Source organism: Ambystoma mexicanum, chromosome 9 (genome assembly GCF_040938575.1).
Source record: "Ambystoma mexicanum isolate Mex_15411 chromosome 9, UKY_AmexF1_1, whole genome shotgun sequence".
Classification (NCBI taxonomy): domain Eukaryota; kingdom Metazoa; phylum Chordata; class Amphibia; order Caudata; family Ambystomatidae; genus Ambystoma; species Ambystoma mexicanum.
In genome coordinates this window covers 656,637,151-656,657,909 of record NC_090931.1, presented here as the reverse complement: position 1 = coordinate 656,657,909, position 20,759 = coordinate 656,637,151, and the positions used below count along the sequence as shown (strand labels likewise).

General features: G+C 46.2%; 1 protein-coding gene across 5 annotated transcripts in view; it reads right to left on the bottom strand.

Annotated features, from left to right (window-relative positions):
- Positions 1 to 20,759, bottom strand: part of MYO1C (myosin IC) — a 662,069-nt gene that overhangs the window by 172,863 nt on the left and 468,447 nt on the right. For all 5 annotated transcript variants that reach the window (XM_069615425.1, XM_069615428.1, XM_069615429.1 and 2 more), the window contains exon 11: positions 12,026 to 12,108. In XM_069615425.1, coding sequence (XP_069471526.1) covers positions 12,026 to 12,108 — 83 coding nt within the window. The remainder of the gene's footprint in view (positions 1 to 12,025; positions 12,109 to 20,759) is intronic.

The window sequence follows — 20,759 nt, the reverse complement described above, 5'->3', positions numbered from 1 at the left end:
GTAGAATGCTGTAGTGGAATAAAAAAGTTAGTTGAGACCGTGTGACTCCGTAAGAACGCACTAGCTGTTGAGACTGAGCAGAGGATATGGGTGAACACCCAGGCAGCTAGTATCGCACTCCAGTTGCACTGAGCAACTATTTGGCTCGAGCCAAGTACTATCTTGAGCCCCACAGTACCTTGGGTGTATTGAAGAAAATGAAGCTGGATTCTTTCCTGTGCAGCAGCGACGGACCCGGTCTCCTGTTTCCTTGGTCTGATGACGAAAGGTGGGATCTGGAAGGGATGTCCCAGCAGTCGCGAGAAAGGACCCACGGCACAGATTTCCTCGGTCTTCCACATCGGTCTGTGGTTTTGGCATCTTTTTACAAGTTCCAACAGTGAAAGATTACCGCCCGTCTATCTGCCTAGATTCTGCAGTCCTGCACTCTGGTGAGGGGACATTGAGGAGGGGGATCTCGTCTCTGGAGGTCCAACTGGAGCTCACCAAAATTCTGGGAAGATTTGTGCACTGGAAGATGATGCACTGCAATTGGGTCGGAGGTCCCTTGGTATTCGTGGTTTGTAAATCTGGAATGTTACAGCACTTCGGGGGATAGCTCGTTCTGCAGCTTGTCTTATAGCTAGTTGGTCCCACCAGCTAAAGGGAAGGAGTCCTCTTCGGAGCACCTCTGACGATTAGAAAACAGGGTCAGGACAGCAATGGTCGTCTTCTGCTTCGGATCTTCTGTTCCAGTGGTCGACTTGCATTCTGCCTCAGGAACCTCACATTTTATCAGGAATTCCCATTCATTGCTCTGCAAACTGTCCCTGCAGTTTACAGAAAGGGGCAGGTGGCTGTCCAATTAGGACAGCTAGCCCCCAACTGGGAACTGGTTTCATTCAGGCACACAAGCAGAGAAAGGACGGGGGAGTTTTAGGGTCCTTCCCTTCTTCCTGCCTTCACAGACACACTGGCGCTTTGATGGGCACACAAAGGGTTCCGTCCAAAGGCAAAACTCACATCAAGACCTCCCCCTCTCAGAATGGTAGAAGAAGGGCAAACAAAGGACAACCACACAAGAAATGGCAAAAAAAGAAAGGAGGCACCATGCTAGAAAATAGGTGACCCTTTTATGCACAACCATGGCTGTGGGTACAGCCCACATCCACTGCCACCAGCCATAACTATATGGTTGTCACTGTGACCAAAAAGCCACAGGAGCAGAGAGTACGGGATACTAGGTAGCCCCTCAGCACTCCACATAAGGTGAGGTGCGCTGATCTCTCAAAAGTAATGTTTTAGGTAGGATACAAAGTATCCCTTTTTCCTTAAGCTCAGTAGATTTTAAGGAAAATAAGAAAATTTAAAAAGGAGGACCTAAAGCGTCCCCAGCAACACTGCAAATAGGGTGATGTGTGCTGCAAAAGTGAAATACAGAAGTCTTTAAAGATTATGGAGGAAAGCAAGACACCATAAAAAAGTAAAACATAAAGAACAGAGTTCCCATGGTTAGAGCAAATAAGAATGAATCAGGGGGGAAAAGGCTCCCCACATTCAGGAGAACAAGAAAAAGTTCCAGAAGTCCAGCAAACAGTGCTTGGGGGTCTCACTAGGAGATGGGAATAAGCATAAAACTGATAAATCTCCCTAACACCATGCACCTTCTTTAACTGGACCCTTGTGTTTGCTAGGGCAGGGATTCTTTGAACTCCTTAAGAATCTTAAAAAGTTTATGTGAATCCTGCTCTGCATTGGCTATCCTAGTGTCATACACTCCTTTTTGGTTTCAATATTTGCCAATTTATATATCTTGGCTGCTGTGATATACGCTTCCTTGTCTTTGCTTACTCCAGTAGGTTTCCAGGTATGGTGTTACACTCACGAAGCGCTGGTCTCTTTGGTCCAGAAGCCGGCTCTGTGGCTCCATTCGGAGTGGTCCCTTCAAGATGGCGGATCGCAGTGTGAACGGTTCTGCGATCACCGTTCCAGTCCTTTCACGTTCGCCAGAGGTACGGCGTACCGCTCACGTGCCTCCTCATATGACACGGAGACTTCCAGCCCTTCGCGTCGCTACTGTTCTAGCGAATGCTCCGTGAGTTCGCAACTAGGCGATTACAATCCTTAGCAAAAACCTCCTACCTCTGACCATTACTAACCCGTCTCCTCTTAACTTTCCAGATTCTCTACTCAGCATTCTTTGTACTCACAAACCCCCCGGATTCATCTTGCGTCTCGTACTGAAACGCCGCTTTTGGGTTCTCGAGCTACTGTCTTCCGGGTAATATTTAACTCCCGTCCAAGTCCCTTTCTGAACTTTCTCCGAGTTTTTGTGGGATTTTGATTCTACGAGCTTACTTACCTTTACTTCCTTCTGACAAACTTCTATTCCAATCGCTCTCCCTGTGTCCCGTTTCCTCTGCTTCTCTCCTGGTATTTCCAATCCAGCTGGTTAAGAGGTTAGGGGAAATAGTCTCTTAACTGTTTTCCATTTCCCTTTCTGTACTTCTGCTATTCATCACTTCGCTTCTTATTTTCTCCCTCTCCAGAAGAAGCCATCCAACACTCAACACCACGTTGTATTGGCGACATCAGCCTGCGAGACACACTCCAATCTTCGGATCCCACGCTCGACCAGGGTTTTCTTCCACAGAGGGTTTCCCTGACTGGCGCGCACTTCTCGCTCTGGGTTTTCCTACCGGGTAAGAGGGTGGCGCGTTGGTCGGGGAGATTCTTGAGTTCAACATTTGCTTCCCATTGAAATTGTCAGTCTGCTCAGGTAAGACCTCCAAACCTATTCAATTGGGTGTTTGATAAAGTTCCCTTGAACCTAATCTGAGGTTTCAGTTATCAGTAAATTATACCAGTAACATAATGAAGCATTTGCTTTTGCAAACTTTAAGCTTCTGCCTCTCAGGAGAGTACCATGCATTCCATTTCCTACAATGCAACAGCCTCTTCTTAAGAGGAGCATTCGCTACATCATCAGCCGTATCCAGGTCAACTTCCATGGCCTGTGGACAGAGTTTCCGTCCATTCCTAGAGGTTATCCATGTCTTACTCATTGACATTCTCTTCACTTCTATATTGCACAGCAAATCAAAGAGGACAAATAAATGGTCAGAGCATGGGCATGGAGATATGGTCGGCACACTTGTGGAGATGTTACGTGTGGCCATCCAATTAGGGTATTACTCTTTAAATAGGTTGCCTTGTTGAGTAAATCCTAATTCACTCAGGGATGCCTTCAAACCCATGGCAGTGTGGTCTGAACTCTCCCCGTTAGGCAAGATTGTATGCATGTGGGAGACTGCACCAGCCTTGTCCTCTTGGCAATAGTTAACCCAACCTTTGGTATAAGCATGTACTACACAAGTTGGTAGAGTGACTGAGCAGCCAGACTTATCTCAAGAGGGGTCAATGTGAGCTGTAAGGTTGTAACAAAGAGTTTCTCTGTGACAGGTATTCAAATAAATACTTAGACTAAAGGTTTCTTAATTAAACAATTATTCATTAATTTAACAATCAGTTGTATAAGCCTACTTTAGAAGGGAGCAAAACATGTAACACAAAAATATACTTCAAAATACACACTTTATTTCTCTAAATCAGTAGATACCCATTGGGGATGGCACACACACACACACATTTCCTACACTCTGAGGTGACTTAAATAGCGAGGACACTGTGGACATAGATTTTTCGTACATTTAGAGCAATACTGAGTTTGGTGTCAAAGGTGATATAAAACAAAGGTTAATAAACATTTTCTTAAGGAGGTTCGTACTTTTTGAACCCCTCAATGCAAAGTAAATTAACCCTTTCCTAGCAACACAAGTTATAGAATGTGTGATTTTTTGGAGGGACAGATTAAAGCACAAAGTTAGAGGTTTAGAAGAGACAATCATGGATCCAGGACAGCCAATACTATTTGAGCAAAATCTTGGGGAACTGAAAGTCTTTTTGCATGTAGATAAAAGTCTTGCACAATGTTTTAGAAATGTTTGTAGAAATGAAATCACTGTAGGGCCACAAGCTGGGAGTCTTGTGGAGGGGCAAGGCTGCAAGCAACTCTGCAAAAGGGCAACCAAGGCAAGCCTCAACTGAGAGCTAGGAAGGCTACACAACAAGAGGTAAGTAACCCCTTAGTTTTACCATACCTTTGGTGTGAAGAACTTGATTCCAGCTTGCTTCTGTTCCAGTTGTAGGTCTGCAGATCTGGTGTTCCTGGGCCTCAGTCATGGGCACAAGATGGAGGACCTCTGGGGACTCCTGCATTACGAATTGAAAGTCAGATGCAGCAATGGGCAAACTTCAGATCAGCGGCACTTTGCGGTTTCAGCTCCTCGCGTCTCTTGGCTCCGGTTTGGTCAGTCCTGCTTCATGGGAGTCCAGAGGATCTTCCTGGAGCTTGGGTCCGACTTAAAAACAAGACAATCGATTCTGATATTCCTCTCCCTGGCAATCGGTTCCTGCAGCAGCAATGGAAGTACAGCCTGCTCCGAGAGGATGTCCAGACGAGTTTGCTTTGGGGTTGATTGGTCCCACCAACCCAAGAGGAGAAGTCGTCCTTGCAGGGCGTCTCTCGTCAAGGCGAATTTGGAGCTTCAGCACAGCAGCAGGGCTTCACAGGGCAAACCAACGGTCCCAGAGTTGCAGCAGGCATCTCTTCCAAGTTCTTCTTCGGAGTCCTTCGTCCAGTGGTCGACTCTGCCTTGCAAGCAAAAGACATTGCCTTTTATGCAGGTTTGTCCCATTCTTTCACAGCCTAGCTGTCACTCACACAGAAGGGTGGCTGACCTTCAAGGAGAGCCAGCCAGCCAATCACCTAAGAGTGCATTCCTGTCACCTAGTGGATTAAGCACAGGGAGTTTCGGGCACCGCCCTCACTTACTGCCCCTGCCAGACACACTGGAGCCAGAGGCGGGCTTCAGCAGTGAAACCCACCAAAGACAAAACGAACAAAGGGACCAAACCTGGTTTGGCGCACAGGGTACATCTCAAGAAGGACCTTTCCAACAAGAAATGGTGAAAAAAAGAAGACCACAGCCATTTTGACAAAATGGGCACCCATGCGTGCCTTACTGTGGCTGCAATTGCAGCCCGCGGTAAAAACACACAATGGTAGAAAAAAGTTAACCGCTGCCACCAGCCATTAATTGTAAAAAGGGTAACATAAAAATGTTACATGAGAAACTAGACAAAGGGGATACTAAGTAACACCTCCATCACCCTATTGTAACAGGGTATAATGTCCAAATTACAGCAGCGGTAGTGGAGATCTTGAGAGCCCTAAATCTCCTGCGATAAAAGGCAACTTATTCTTGGGGGAAAGACTGTGGGGTGGGTGGCCCTAAGGGCTAAGATAATGGAAAGCCGTAGGGCTGGTAAGTATTTGTAAATTTTTAGGGAAGACTTTGAGAAGATTGTTTTAGTGAAAGGAAGGAGAGGTGTTGGGTGGCTTGTGTTATGTGTGTTTTATTAATTTTAAAACACAGTTCCGTTAACTTTGAAAGATGTGATATTGTAAAGGTTTGTCTATATTAAGTTTATGGATTATAACCAAACACAATAAATAAAAAATAAAAATAAAATATAGTGTTTGCTGGGTCTAGAAACTTACAAATGTAAGTAAAGTCAATTTCACTTCACTGCTCTTGGAAACAGTAGGTTAACCAAGAGAAGGTATTTAAACCTTTGGGAAATCTGGAAGACTTCCCTGTGTTACTGCACTGAAGGTACTGTGTGAAACAATGTAAAAAGATGATACCTATGGAGTTTGTCAGACTCCAAAACCAAAAGAAACAAAGAGTTCAGATTAAAGAAAAATACATGAGCGAGTGGGCGAAAGGTCTCTCTCTCCGGGATAAACATTAAAAGTCCTAAAGTCCAGCAAAAGAGCTGGGGGTCTCAAAGGTAGAAGGGTATTATCACATTTCTGAGAATCCTCCCCAACACTCCCCAAACCAAATATTCTAATCTCACAACAAAACAAATGTTGCAATCAGTTTGAGTATGGTTAATACTGTATTACCGAATTGATTAGCAAAACCCACCATAGGTGTAGGGGGGTCTATATATAAGGACCAGATTAACTGTTGTGTTGGCATCTGTATGAACTTTGGTGTGTAATGTCTCACAGCCATCAGGTCCCACAATTTCCACTTCCCATACCTCTAATCCTGCTTTATATATAAAAGCTACTCCTCCCCCCTTACCATTCTGTCTGTCAGTATGTGACAGATTGTAGCCTAGCAGGTTGGCCAGGGACCAGGAAGGGCCTGCTGCCTCATGCAGCCATGTTTAAGTCAGGTCAAAATGTTAATATCCTGATCCGTAATGTAATCTGCCACTTCAGTGGCATGTTTAACCAAGGAACAAGTGTTTAATAACATAACTTCGTTTTCTGTTCTATGATTGTCTGGTCTCCCTTCTATATGGAGCTTCCCATCCCTATTCTCCAAGTGCAGATCTCCCTCTGAATGATATGTCCTGAGCGTCTGTGGCAATGGAAAGATTATTAATGGAGAAAGCAATACAGGAATTCAGGGTCACCCCGTACTCCGTCTCAGCCCCCACAGTCTTCAACAGCCAGGGCTGTGTATTGGCTTGAGTGACAAAGGTCAGAAGGGGCCAAGACCCTTGCTGGAGTGGTCACCTTGCCATCCATGCTAGCAGCTTGGTATAGGCTCTCCACCGGGTTTATAGTTTTATCAGGGCATGTAAGAAGGGGACCTTCTAACAGTAGAAAGCGTGCTATTATATCTGCCCTGTGGCAAGAAAATGGAGGCGGCTGCAGATTACTTATTTCTGCATTATGTTTCACATTTGACTTGGCTATTAAGATTACATCTAACGGATGCATAAAAAACAGCTCCAAAAGCAATAAAACTAGAAAAAGACCCCCGCCTCAACCCCAATACCCGAGCAGGATGGGAGGACCACGGGATCACGGGCAGCACGGACCTACACAAACTGGCAAAGACTGGCTAGACCCTGATGCGCCTGGGGAGAGAGAAATGGAGCGTGCAGACTGCAAAAGAACTAGGGATTGTAGTCCAAACGCGTTAAGTGTGCAAAGGAGGCAAATAGTTATAAAATCAGCAGGCTATTCACATGGCTAAATTAAAACAAATCAGCACAACAAATTAGGCTAGACAGTGAGCGTTTTCTCCTAAATTCAATAAAATGGTGAAAGCAGTTTTAAATATCAAATAAAAAAATGCAACAAACTGCAATACTAAAAATATTTAAAACTAAAGTGTATCAAGCCACAGGAGATTCAGTCTAACACCCACCATGTTAACAACGAGAAGCTCAACGCCATGGGTGAAGTGGGGTCAGGTCGCAAAAGAGCTTTGCCACTAGCAGATTGACTCTGTTCATCCACTGGGAGATACCAATATTTTTTTTAATTTGTTACTGAGACTAGAGAGTTCAGTAGCTTGGGCTATCCTTGGGTATCCCCGCTTAGGCCCCCAAATGCCTGAAAAGGACCAGCTTCCACAGGGAGTCTGGCTGTCCTGATTGGACAGTCAAAGGCCCCTTTCGCAGACCCTTTGCAACACAGTGAAACAACCACTGTTGTCTTGACCCTGTTTTTTTGTCCGACAGAGGAACTCCGAAGAGGACGACTCCTTCCCTTTGGCTGGTGGGAACAACCAGTCCCAAGGCGAACTTTGAATTGCGCCATCTCCGGTGCTCCTAGGAGGTTCCAGAGCTGCGGAACCTCAATACTACCAAGATACCTGGTGCCCATTTTGAGTGCATCATCATGGAAAGTTTGAATCCATCCAAATCTTTGCTGAGCCCACAAGGTCACTAGAGAGATCCGATCCAACTCACCCAGACCCCCTCATCAGAGCGTGGGACTGCAGGAAGCGAAGAAGATTGACTGGGTAATCCGTGTCCTTTGTTGGTGCTGCAGGAAAAGTGCCAAATCCGCACAGTGAACAAAGAAGTTGTTGAACGTTGTCCCCCAGTTCCTCCCTTGAGACTACTGCTGAGAAATCCCATCCATTGTCTGGCCTTCAGTCATCAGGCCAAGGAATCCGGAGGTCGGGCCCAGAGCTGCAACATTGCGGGGCATCCAGCACAAACATTTTCTTCTAACCTAAGGTACTGTGGGGGAAAAAGGTATTGCTTACCTGATTCCAAAAAGTTGCTCCAGGGCATTGGGGTGCACGTAGAGGTGTCCTGGGCAACCGCCTCTTAATGCCGACTCAGCTGCTGCTTGTGTCCTTTCCTCAAGTCCTAATTAGGGTCTCCATCGTTTGTTATTAACTTGCTACTTCAAAAAGACTAGAGACTTGAAGAAATCCACAGGAACTCTTCGTATTCTGCTGCTTGTCAAGACTTTGAGCCCTCTCCGAACTGCATTTAGCTAGGGTTACCTTTTCGGACTTAAAAGACTTGCTGTCCGAAGAAACCCTCTCTAGAACCTTGAACCAGACTAGTGTTATTCTAATGAACCCTTTTCCCTCCTTTAAGTTACCGTAAATCTGCTAAGAACTGCATGTGCGCATAATTACCGATAATACGATAGCATTGTCTTTTCCCTTTCTAACGTTGCAACAAACGTAAACGCGGACAAACACAAAAATGAAAGTGTCCTTTGAAGTATATCCTAAAGTATTCTGAAGTGTTCTAGTGTAAACGTATGAAGTATTTAAAGTGATTCTGGTGTAAATATAATAAATACATAATTTTATATAAATTATAAGTGTAAGTGCTTCTTTGTCGTGCATGTCTAACTGGGTTCAGTGTACTTACCAACACAGCTCACATCTTCCTCTTAAGATAAACCCGGCTGCTCTGCCACTCTACCAAGGTCCTGAGTTAGTACATACTGATACTAAGAGTTGGGGATCTACAAACAACTGGGATAGTTTACTAAAGCCTTAACTCCAGGTGGGACTCTAGGAAAACTCCCCTAACAGTGACAAAGGTGGAAGTGGAGGCACCATGGGCACAGGCGTTGTTGTTCGTGGAAGCACTTCCATATCAAATCATTAAAAAGAAAAAGTTCTCATAGGGGGTGAAGTCACAATCTGTTTACATTTCTGGAGGAAGGAGTCGTCCTGCTTAATAGACCTTACCCTGGAGTACACATAGTGATGAAGGTGATCAAGAGTATGCCACTGTAGGCTATGAAGCCTGCATAAGTGTAATATGCGCTGATGGGAAGCACATTGCCTTAAGGGGTGGCATTGATCTGTCAACCCTAAGCTGAAAGTGAAAACTCGCATGATATGGGTGGCTTGGTTCCATTGAGGGTAGTGTGGAAGGCTTTTCCACTGCGGTTTACATCACTTGTGACATGTGTAAAGGGGGAGGTGGTCTGACGAGACCTGTGCTTTAGTCAGGTTGTGAGGAATCGCTGCACTCCCGTGATGCGCCAAAGTAATCTTGTATTCCATGCACATAAGAAATTCCACAGGAGCTTGTATGCAGTCCCCAATTTCCTTGAAAGATACAAGAAATTATCAACTAGCCTTACACTGCTGAGATGTGGCCCTTGTAATGAGAGCTTTATCTCATCTCATCCAGTATTAGATGAAACTGTAGGTATGACTGAGAACTTCGACTGACCCAGTGGGAAAACTGCAGGTGGCTTCTGTGCCTCTCTCTCTGTATTTAGGTCTTCCCCATTTTGCCTAGTGTCCCAAAAGCCCTGTGCTTCTTTGGGGTTCTCATTGTCTCCATTACTTAACCCACCTCTGACGGGGACAAAGGGCTCTTCCCCTCTGTTCTTTTAATCAGATATAGTTCCCTGTTCACATCCCACACTCAGGGATAGCATATCCTGATCACTCACCCTCTAACTCACTCTAGTCCCTTTAGCACACCCCTCTTCTAGATTCCAGGAGTGCTCCTCTTCTGTTTCACATCCCCACATCTGGAGTCAAAGTCACTCACGCTCTTTTACTACTTCTCACCCCTCCCTTCTCTTGGGTCAGGGGCCTCTTTTTTGGATTCAGGGGGGCTATACTCCCCCTCACTGGGGCCCACCCCTCTTCTGGGGTCCAGGGGCTCACCTCTTCCTCACTGGATCACAGCCCGCTTCTGGGATTCAGTGGCTCCTCTCGCCAACATTGGAGCAGACCACTCTTCTGGTTTTCAGGGAGGACTCTTCTCCCCTATCTGGAGCACACCCCTCTTCTTGGGTTCAGAGGTATCTTCTTTCCCTCACTAGAGCATACCGTTCTTCAAGTAACTTCCCTTCTCTGGTGTTCTCCAGCTTCCTCAGCAAACTCCTCTCCTCGTCTCCCAGCCTCAAAATATTGGGTTTCTTAGCCAAAGTTATAAAGCCCTCACCGTTCTCCATTGGCTGAGGCAAACTTTTGAATGGGTTGGTTAATTACCTTCCTCCTTCAAGCTAGGGGAAGCAAATCTTGCCATCTTGAATTTCTTTCAGTTGGTTTCCAAGTGCAGGAGCTGGCTTTTGTCTGCTGTACTTTTGCCTTGCCTCATTGGTTGTCCCCCTGCAGAGAAGTTCATTTTGTGGGTGGAAAAAGTCTAATAAGTGCTTTCCTGTGCAACATTGTTTTCCCTTTGAGAAAGGTGAAGGAGGTATTTCTCTTCTTAAATAAACCGTTCTACTTGACACACGCTTCTACTGGGGGGCTGCGATTGGCATAGGTTAGGATTTAACATTCAAGAATCTGCAACTGTTGAGCAAGAAGTCACTCTAGATGCCCTCCGGTTTTTGGATATCTAAATCTGATGCATCTTGGGAGATGCAGTCCCGAATACTCTGCATCTTTGGGACATAGCAGCTTCTTACTAGTTACTTTCTACCAGGGAGTTTGGGAACCGTTTAGGGCTGCCTCTGTCAGTCCTACTCTTATGCGCACCAGGACTGGATGTGATGTCGGCACTGTGGCTCACACAGGTTCAGTGGTTGGGAGACTGACGTACCCTGTGACTTGCAACCCCTTTCCCAACACCCAAGATGACCGGATAACCTCTAGAAAGAAGGGGCATTGCAGTGAACTGGAGTCTGAAAAACAAAATACGTACCTGCAATCTGTAAACAACATGTAAACAAAGCCCTGTAACTTGTTAGAAACTGAAATACCAAAGAAGTTATTTTTCAGCATGCTTCTTGAAAAAGAATTTGCAATACTCCAACTGCGAATGAGGCAGTGAGATCTCCAGGCAATATATATAAGGCACTCAATGCAACATTTAGATGGCATTAGAACAAGCAGTCACACAAGAAATACACTGAAGAAAAACTACTCTGGGTTCACTTGGAGTAGGAACCCTGCATCAGTCTCTCTAGTTGGAGAAAAAGGGAGTGAAGTGGTGATGGTGCGGAAATAAGAGGGCAGTGCTTTGGCACAAGGCAGGGCAGTGCTTAGGCCCTTTTTTGGGGCATTGTCTGGTGGTTATGACATGTTCTTCATAGTGAGTTGGGAACACTTAACATTGCAAACACTGGCAAGGTGGGGCGGCGGGAGCAATCCCATGTCTGGAGAGGGACAGTCAGAAGCACTTTACAAAGGAGGGGCAGATACACTGCAGATGGGAGAAACATGTACACTGCATCTGGGGAAGGGCAGGTACACAGAATACAGGTAGGGGGTGGAAGGAACATTTCACTAGGTGGTAGAAGCAGGGGAATGCTAGGGGTGGGGACCAAAAACATTGCAAACAGAAGGTAAGATGTTTGCTGTACAAGAGAAGGTCAGATACTAATTGCAGGTGAGGGGAGCAGAAGCCATCGGTAGAAGGACATATTTGCTACATGAGCTACGGAAAGGTGCTGATACACACAATGTGGCAGGGCAGATACACACTGTACCAAGATTTGCAGACATGCACTGCAAGGACAAGTGCAGAAAAACATTGTTTCAATAAGAGGAAGGGACATGTGCACTTTATGCAGGCTGAGAAGGGGCGTGTACATAGTGTATTTATACAATGGACAAGGTAGTGTCAGGTACATAGCGTAAATAGTAAGAGAGACACACTATAGAAATGGAGGGAGGATACAGGTTCCCAACATTCCATCAGTGATTTTAATCAAGCATGCGCTCACCTGTTGTGCTGGAAAACCTCAAAGCCATAAATATCCAGCAGTCCAATGACAGAGGCTGATCCCCGGCTACGGTGTTCCTCTTCCTGAAAGAAATGGAAAAGGATACGGGCATTAGCTGTTGAGATCCCTACTAAGGGGCCGTGACAGGATAAAATGGCAGGAAGCACAACACCTAGGGTTGGGGCGCATGGGACAGAGAAGATCACCACCACTAGATTCAGGATCACTTACGGACTGTGGCAAGGCATCACACTACATTTGGCTATAGTCTTGTAAAGGATGTGTGACAAAATCACAACGCAGGGGTCATCGCCGGGAATGTGACAGACTCTGCAGGTCTACGATGCCCACAAGCTAAGTGAGGTGGAATATGGGGGATCCACCAGAGTATGTCCACACTTCCAAAAGCATTGTGTGGACCTTCCCTTACTGTGTTATATCCAAATAGTGGCGGTTCAGAAAGATGTTCTCTTTGCTGTTTTCCCCCATAAACTTCTATTGAAAACCATTTCTTTTCGTTTTGTTTTCCATTCTGACCTGACTCATTGCCTTATATGCTTTACTTCCCTTGCCTTGTGCTCATTTGTATGGGGAGAATGGTTAGACTATAAGTGCTGAGAGACTGTCTCTCTTTATGGATTTCTTGCAAATCCAGGTATCACCCTAAAGTGGTGAGGATACTCTGTATCCTTCATCTTTTTCTTTTATAACTTTTGGAATACAAAATACAAAATACAATGTGTCCAGGATGGGCTAGTGGCAGTAAATGTTTTTCTACGGTGTTTTGAACCTGTGCACCTTTGCATTTACCGCAAATGGCTATTAAGCAGGGCTAGCACTCTACGATGGTTGTGCCACAAGATTGTTGCCTGTCCTTTGGCCATATTGTTCTTTGGCATTCTAGTGCCTAAAGGTCTGTTGCTCGTATCCATGACTCGAATAGTCACTGCCAGTTTGAATGGTGCAGATCCTTACCATTGGTGGACCTGTGTGAGCTATGTGAGACAGGCATGGTATCAAGAGATGACACAGACAACAGATGTAACAATTTTGAAAACCTTTATTAAAATATCAGGATGGATTTAATGCCTAACTTGCCCTACAGCTATGCTGGGAATAGCCCTAGCTAAAGGAACTAAGGAAATGTATAAGTCCGTAAGTCCAACTCAAAGGTCTGTGTCAAAACCTATGCTTGCCTTCACGTCCAATATAGAAATGTAGTGTGGAGACCTCCTAACTTAAATAGTGTTCAACATAAAATCTGGAGCAGTCTCTAGCCCCTTTCACAAGTTCATGATCCAGTTACAACCACAAAGTTCATAAAGGTGCTTAGGGTTCCCTTCCCAAAGCTTCAAGCCTTTATTTCCAAAAGAGCTCAGGGGGTCCCTTCCCAAACATTCACATACTGATTCTCATCAATGTCCAGCTTTATCGTTTCTCAAAGTTGCTATCACACTTCTTGTTGGGGTGTCCTGGTCTAGGCACAGTTAATAGGCTGCACTGCCCAGCCATTACAGGTCACGCAACCAGTTGCCCTTATCCAGCTTTCTATCGCTTTGGCGAATTACAGGGCCTCACCAGTTCTTAGATTCAAGGTTTGCCTTTCCTGACACTTCTTTGATTCTCCTTTCTACAATGTACTTGCTTCACTTTCACTTACAGCTTTGTTTTGCCTGATCTGCACTTTGCTCACACTTCACTGACTCCCCTCGGATTACTCGCTCATCGCTTTCACTCTCAGCATTCTTATTTCGTGATACTTTCACCTTGTCCATCGTTAGTCAGAGACTTTTGAACACGCATCACTTAATCGTGACCAGTCTGACACAATGTTTCTGCAAAATACAATTCAAGTATTTGCATTCATCTTAATTCGTTAATTCACTTCACTTGGAAGCTTTCGAGAATGTGCCGACCATATGCGACCACTCCGCTACAATGTAATTCCTTCACTTTCATACACGTACCGGGTTTCCTTGCATTCTCTTGAAGTTCACTGGCTGCGACATACCTTTCTTCTGTAAGATGCTTTCTGGGATTTGAGATTAGGGTCTCGCCGCCTGCCCCTCAGACACACCTGGATGGTTGCTGCCATTCAGGGGAGCGAAGAGCTCTTGGCCACCACAGCAAAGGAACCAGTGCCTTCCACCGTACCCTTCTCCCGCCTTCTCTGGCTCCAGATTCCTCAGGCTGGGATGGCTCTCCTGCTGCTCTCTCCTTACACAGGATTCTCACTCTCCTTGCTGTTTGTGGACTCCACTTTTTATACACCTGTGAATCTCTAACAGGCTGCAGGTCTGAAGTCCCAGGCTCAATTGCCAGACCACAATTAGTCCAATTAACAGGACATGACTAACCTTCAGCTCTATAGCCTTCAGGCTGCTTCTTCTCAGTACGTGGTCTGACTTCAGGGGGGAAGTAGGATCAGGGCAGCAATATCCTAAAATGCTGAAGGAGGGTAAGGTAAGTCACTGTCAGGAAATGGGGGATACCATGTCTCACGTTCAAGTACCCTCTCTCCAAGCCCCAAGGACCCTCCACCCAGGTGATCCTCCCTCGCTAGTCCACCCCCAAGGCCGGGATCCAAAAGCGATGGCCCTTCCCTGGCCACCTGAACAGAAGATCCCTGGGGAGTTGATTTGAGAGTACCTTCTGGTTTCTCACAGCTTGCAGTCCAGATCTTAGATGACGGAGGACTCCTGCTGCCCTTCCAGAGATAATTTTTGGAGCCAAGACTACCACGAAGAAGAACAAATTACTTACCCATGCTAATTTTCTTTGGACTGGATGTTCCTCCCACGTATTCCTCATCTTTGATATACTCCAATATCTTGCTTGCAGCTCAGAAACTTTTCTCAGCAGAGGGTGCTGTGCGTCGACATCAACCTCGTGTTCCTCGAGAGCCTCCATCCCTCCTCGAGTATGATGTTGACGCCGATATATATATGGCATGCACCGTGCCCGTTGCCTCAGTTTGTGTTTTTCCTCTCAGCAGCACAGCAGTCTCAAAGATGAGAATACTTGAGCGTTAACGGAGAGGAAGGTGTTAACCATGGTAACTCCTTCTTGACAAAGGGGAAGGATGGGAGGGTGATGAGGAATACGTGGGAGGAACATCCAGTCGAAAGGACATTACCAGGAGTAAGTAATTTCTTCTTCGAATGGAATGTGTCCTCCCAGGTATTCCTCAACTTTGATATTCTTCCATAGCAGTGTGTTGCAGGAGGTGGGAAAGAAGATTTTTATTTTTATTTAATTTTGGTTTATGCAGTGTAACACAGCCTTTCCAAATCTGGAATCCCGGCCCGAAAGGGAATCTAAACAGTAGTATTTCTCAAATATATGCAAAGACCACCAGGTGGCAGCATTGCAGATGTCTTGTATTGGTACCCCTCTCTGGAGGGCTGATGAAGTGGCTACACCTCTGGTCGAGTGGGCCCTTAGACCTTCGGGAACATCTTTCCCGGCCAGGTTGCAACATTCGGATATACATAGTATGATCCACAGAGACAGCGTTTGTTTAGTGACTGCTTGTCCCATTCTGTGGCCTGCATAGCCAACAAATAGTTAGTCGTCCACTCTCATCTTAGAAACCCTCTTCTAGGGTCAAGTCTGTGTAATCTCTCCTCCGCTTTAGATGGATGAGGAGGAGATTTTTGTCAGAAAAGAGGGACGAACGCTCAAAACTACCTTGTCCTTTTGAAAGACCGTGAATGGTGGCTTTGAACACAAGGCCTGAAGCTTGCTTGCTCTGCAAGCAGAAATAATGGCCGTTAAGAATACAGTTTTCGAAGACAACATCCTGAGTGGACAAGAATGTAATGGCTAAAATGGAGAACCCATCAGGAAGCTTAAAACTAGGTTGAGATCCCAGGCCGGAACAATAAAAAGAAATGGTGGGAAGATGTTGGTCAACCCTTTCAGAAATTCGACGTCTACAGGAACTTTGAAGTAGGAACCTTGTTCCGGAGAGTGCTTGAAAATGGACAGTGCTGCCAGATAGCCCTTGGTTGTAGCAATCTGTAGCCCCTGATGGGTTAAATGTAGTAGAAAAGACAAAACCGAGGGTGTGTCACAAGTAAATGGATCAATACCTTTATCTCTACACCAGCTGCAAAATTTGTTCCAACGGCAGCAGTGAAAAGATTTTATTGCTGGCCTTATGCCCAAAGCAACACCTCCATGACATCTTCCGGAAGGTCCCAATCTTTGTACCTTACGCTCTCAGAAACCATGCGTGGAGATTGAGGGTCCTGATCTCTGGATGAAGACTGTGACCCACCTCTTGCGAGAGAAGGTCCTCTCTTTGTGGAATATGAATTCAAGGGCAGTTTGACATTTCCAGAAGTTCCAGGTACCACGTCCTCCTGGCCCAGTCCGGAGCAATCAGTATCATGGATTTCCGTTTTTTTTTAGCCTCCTGAGAACATAAGGAATGACGGGGGGTCGGTGGAAACGCATACAGAAGTGGAAATTCCCAGTCCACTACGAACGCGTCCCCTAGCGCTCCTCTTGGGGGAAATTCCCTGGAGCAGAACTGTTCGCCCTTCGGCTTGACACTGGTTGCAAACAGACCACTTGTGTGGTTCTCCAAAGTGTGAAGATCTCTTGAACAACATCCTGAGCTAACTCCCACTCGTAGGAGACTGTGCTCTGCCTGCTTAAAGCATCCGCCGCTGTGTTTTCTTCTCTTGCCAGATGAACTGCCGACAGAGATTCCTTCTTGCAGTGCCCAAAACCAGAGCTGCATTGTGACCCCACACCCCCTCTCTTGTTGAAGTAATGCATGGCCATTGTATTGTCAGTCATTATCAGGGGGCACTCTTTCCCCGTACAGAGGGCAGGAAGGCCAAGAGCGCTAGTCTGATTGCCCTGTGCTCCAAAAGGTTGATAGGCAGTTTGGACTCTGACAGAGATCAGTGTTCGCTGATTGTTAGACCGTTGGTGTGACCTCCCCAACTTGATAGGGAGGCATCTGTAACCACTGTAATCTCTGGCCATGGTTGCCAAAAGGGTTCCCCCTTCAACAAATTCTCCTTGACGACCACCACAGGAGATCCTGCACAACCCTGTTCGGGATCCGTACCAGATCCGTCATCCTGCCGGAGAACTGTGACCACGGAGTCCTGAGGGCCCACTGAATAGACCTCATTCTCAGACGTGCCTCTGGCACCAGAAAAATGCAGGATGCCATAAGACCGAGCAACCTCAAACTCGAAGGCCAGAAGATTTCAGGCACTTTGAAATTTGGCTGCCATCTGCGCTATGTGGATAGCCCTCATCAGAGGAAGAGTCTAAGACTGCCCCAATGAATTGCAGCTTCTGGGAAGGTGCATGTGGGACTTCTTGACGTTGAGGGAGAAACCCAGCTTGTGGAGAAAATGACAGGTGCTGTCCAGATGTTGCAGAGCGTAGTACGGTGAATGGGTTCTGATCAGCCAATCATCCAGGTAGGGTTAGATGTGAACCCCCTCGCTGCCACCACCCCCATCAGCTTGGTGAAAACCCTTGGGGTGGAGGTCAGCCCGAATAGCAGAACTCGAAACAGTTAGTGAGCACTGCCAATGCGAATCTCAGGTATTTCCTGTGTTTGAGATGGACTGGCACATGAAAATAAGCATCCTGAATATCCAATTACACTATCCAATCCTGGAGCTGAAGTGCCTGGAGGATCTGAGAGAGAGTGACCATCTTGAACTTGTCCTTACTGAGGAACTTGTTCAAGCATCTCAATTCCAAGATAGGTTGCAACAATCTGTCCTTTTTTGGGGATCAGTAAATAAGGAGAGTACCAGCCTTGATTTCTTTCCGCTGCAGGTACCTGTTCGACTGCACCCTTCTCCAACAGTTTCTGAATTTCCTGAAGAAGGAGCGGATCCGTTACTTTCTAGGACTGGTCTAGAGGGAGGCAGTCTTGTGGTCTCTTTAGAAAAGGGAGGCAGTAACCATGGGCAAATGTTTGTAGTGCCCAAGCATCTGTTGTAATACTTCGCCATTCTTTCAGATGCTGGAATAATCTGCCTGCCACCACTGTCAAATGTTTCAAGTTTTCAAAGTGGTTTTGTGGCACGGGTTGGTGCAGAAGGCAAGGCAGCGAATACTGTTGCAGCTCCTCTGCCTGTATATCCGTAACCGCCTCAAGATTGCCTTCTCTGTCCGCTGTGGTTAAATTGACCTCTTCCTCTGCTGAGGAATAGTAACTAAACAAACTATTTCTCCATGCCTGAGCCGAAGATGGAGCTGGTCGACCTTGTTGGGGCTGCATAATGTCCTGACTCGGACGACTGCAACTTTTCAAGACTTTCTTCTGCTTTAGATCCAAAAAAGTAAGACCCTTCAAACGGCATATCCAATAATCTGAATTGCATATCAGAAGCAAACCCCGATTTACAAAGCCAGAAAAATCATCTATGCACTGTACGAGCAGCCATAGAATGGCTAATACAATCTGCAGTGTCTAGCCCTGACTGCAATGATAGGCACAACATAGCATCTTTACCGTTCTGAATAATGCTCATAAAACATCCCTTTCTTCACCCTGTGGGATGCGTTCAGATGCCATGGCTATCACTTCCCACAAAGTATAGGTGAACTTCGCTATAGCACAAGTTGCATATGTTGCTTTCAGTGCCATACTGCGGGGAAAACTTTCTTTCCCATTGCATCGAGCCTTTTATCCTCCCTGTCTGGAGGGACTGTGGGATAGGCTGCTCCCCTAGATAAAGCAGTATCTGCTTGCACACGAAGGCTTTGTGGACTCGGATGTTTCGAAAGAAACTCTGGATTCACTGATGAGGGTCTGTAATTTTTTAGTCATATCCTTGTGAACCGTAGGGATGGTATCTGGATTTTTCCAGTTCTCTAGAACTCTATTTTTCACTGCTGTATGGAAGGGAAGACTGGGTCCTTAGGAGGTCCCCTGTCCAAAATATCTGTCAGGTCATCCTGTTCATATTCAACAGATCTACCCCATCCAAGGTATTCAATAATCTTTGCCATTGCTGATCTATAAGATGCATCAGCATGACGTGAACCTTCAGGAGTGCCAAAATCAAGCTCTGGAGAGATGTCTAGACCACTGGCATCCTGCACGGTGTCCACAAGGTCTCTCATTTTAGATTCTTGGGATATCAGCCTCTCTGGAATACCAGGAGTGCCGTATTCCCTACTAAAACTATAAATAGGGCTTTCTTCCTCCACCATTTCCTCATAAATTGAGGCCATGGACTTAAAAAAGTCTTTTTCCTGTGCAAAAACCTTTCGACAGACTTACAAAAGGCCTCGAGGGCTTCGACCCCTACCTTTTCAGCATCGATAGACTCGACTTCGACACCAACAAATGGGTCGGAGAAGGAGGATCACTTTGAAGCATTGAGACCATGAGAGATGCATGAGAGGACTTCAAAGCCTTCGACCTACTGTCCAGGTCTTCAGGCGTGCGGTCAGTGGTTTTCACAGATGACACCCTGTCAGCCTTTCGCGCGATGGGGTCGGGAGTCTCCAACGACTTCAACAAAGGGGCTGGCTTCGCCACCTTCTCAAACACCTTTAACATCTGTCAGAAAAACCTTTCCATTTCCACTTGACGAGTCCCCTTTTTTTTTAGGAAATCTTAACAGTTGCCCATCAGGCAAGGAATCCATAGAGGACAACCTGGAGCGAGGACTCCTTTTCTTTGATCTCCTCAAAGATGACGAAGAGGACCGCTGAGCTCTCGAACGCTTCGAACTTTTACCGTGCCTCTTGGCTCGGTGCGGAGATCTCCCTGTTGGGCTCTTTTCTTTGGAAAAAACCTTTGTGGGGGTCACCAAGGATGAAATTTGGGATGGTTTGCCCAAAGTTTCCCCTTCCTCTCCTTTAACGCTTTTCCAGTCAGACTGGCACGAGCCACAATCTTCGACGATGTGGCCCACCCCCAGGCACCAGAGACATGCTCAATGAGGGTCGGTTATGGACATCTTAGCCGAACACTTAGCACATTTCTTGGAGCCCGTTTTCGGGGTACGAGTAGACATTTTCTTGTAACGAACTTGTAACTATGCAGTAAATATTACAGTGAGGAGAAGCCCTGCTCCACTGCCCAATCTCAAGGAAGAAGGCCCTTATGATATGATAGGTTATTTATAACGCGCTTAATACCCAGAGGTTTCTAAGCGTGGACCCAGGAATCGAAACCAGTGTTGCTCCGTGCCGTCTTGCTTCCAAGGCGAGCATGTTGCCGCTGTGCTATCCTCCCGAGACAAACCTTGTCAGTGTTTCAACGCCTGGACAAGTGGAAACAGTCAGCCGCTACCCTGGTTCGAGGATATGTGCCTTCTGAGCCTTCAGAAGTGTCCCTGGACCAACAGGTGCACTGACCAGCTCTCTCCTCTGGGCTACCTCGCTGCTGCTGTCACCGTTCCAAGTGCTTACTCAGAACTTGGAGGATCTTCAGCTTGTACTATAAGATGTGTCTGCCAGAGTCAGGCTTGAAAGGCAGCAAACGCACGTATCCATCAGAAACACTGTGCAAAGATCTGCAACTCATGGCTCTCCAGAAGTTCTGGACTACAACTCCAATGACCCCTTAAACAAGTACTATGCTGGCTATTGCTGATGGAAGTAGTAGCCCAAAACAACTGAAGAGCCAAAGGTTGCAGACCCAAAAGTAAATGAAGACCAGTTCTGAACTTCACTGCAGTCATTTGATTATCACTTTTCTCCCTTGTTTAGCCGTACATATTTTGCATCTGTA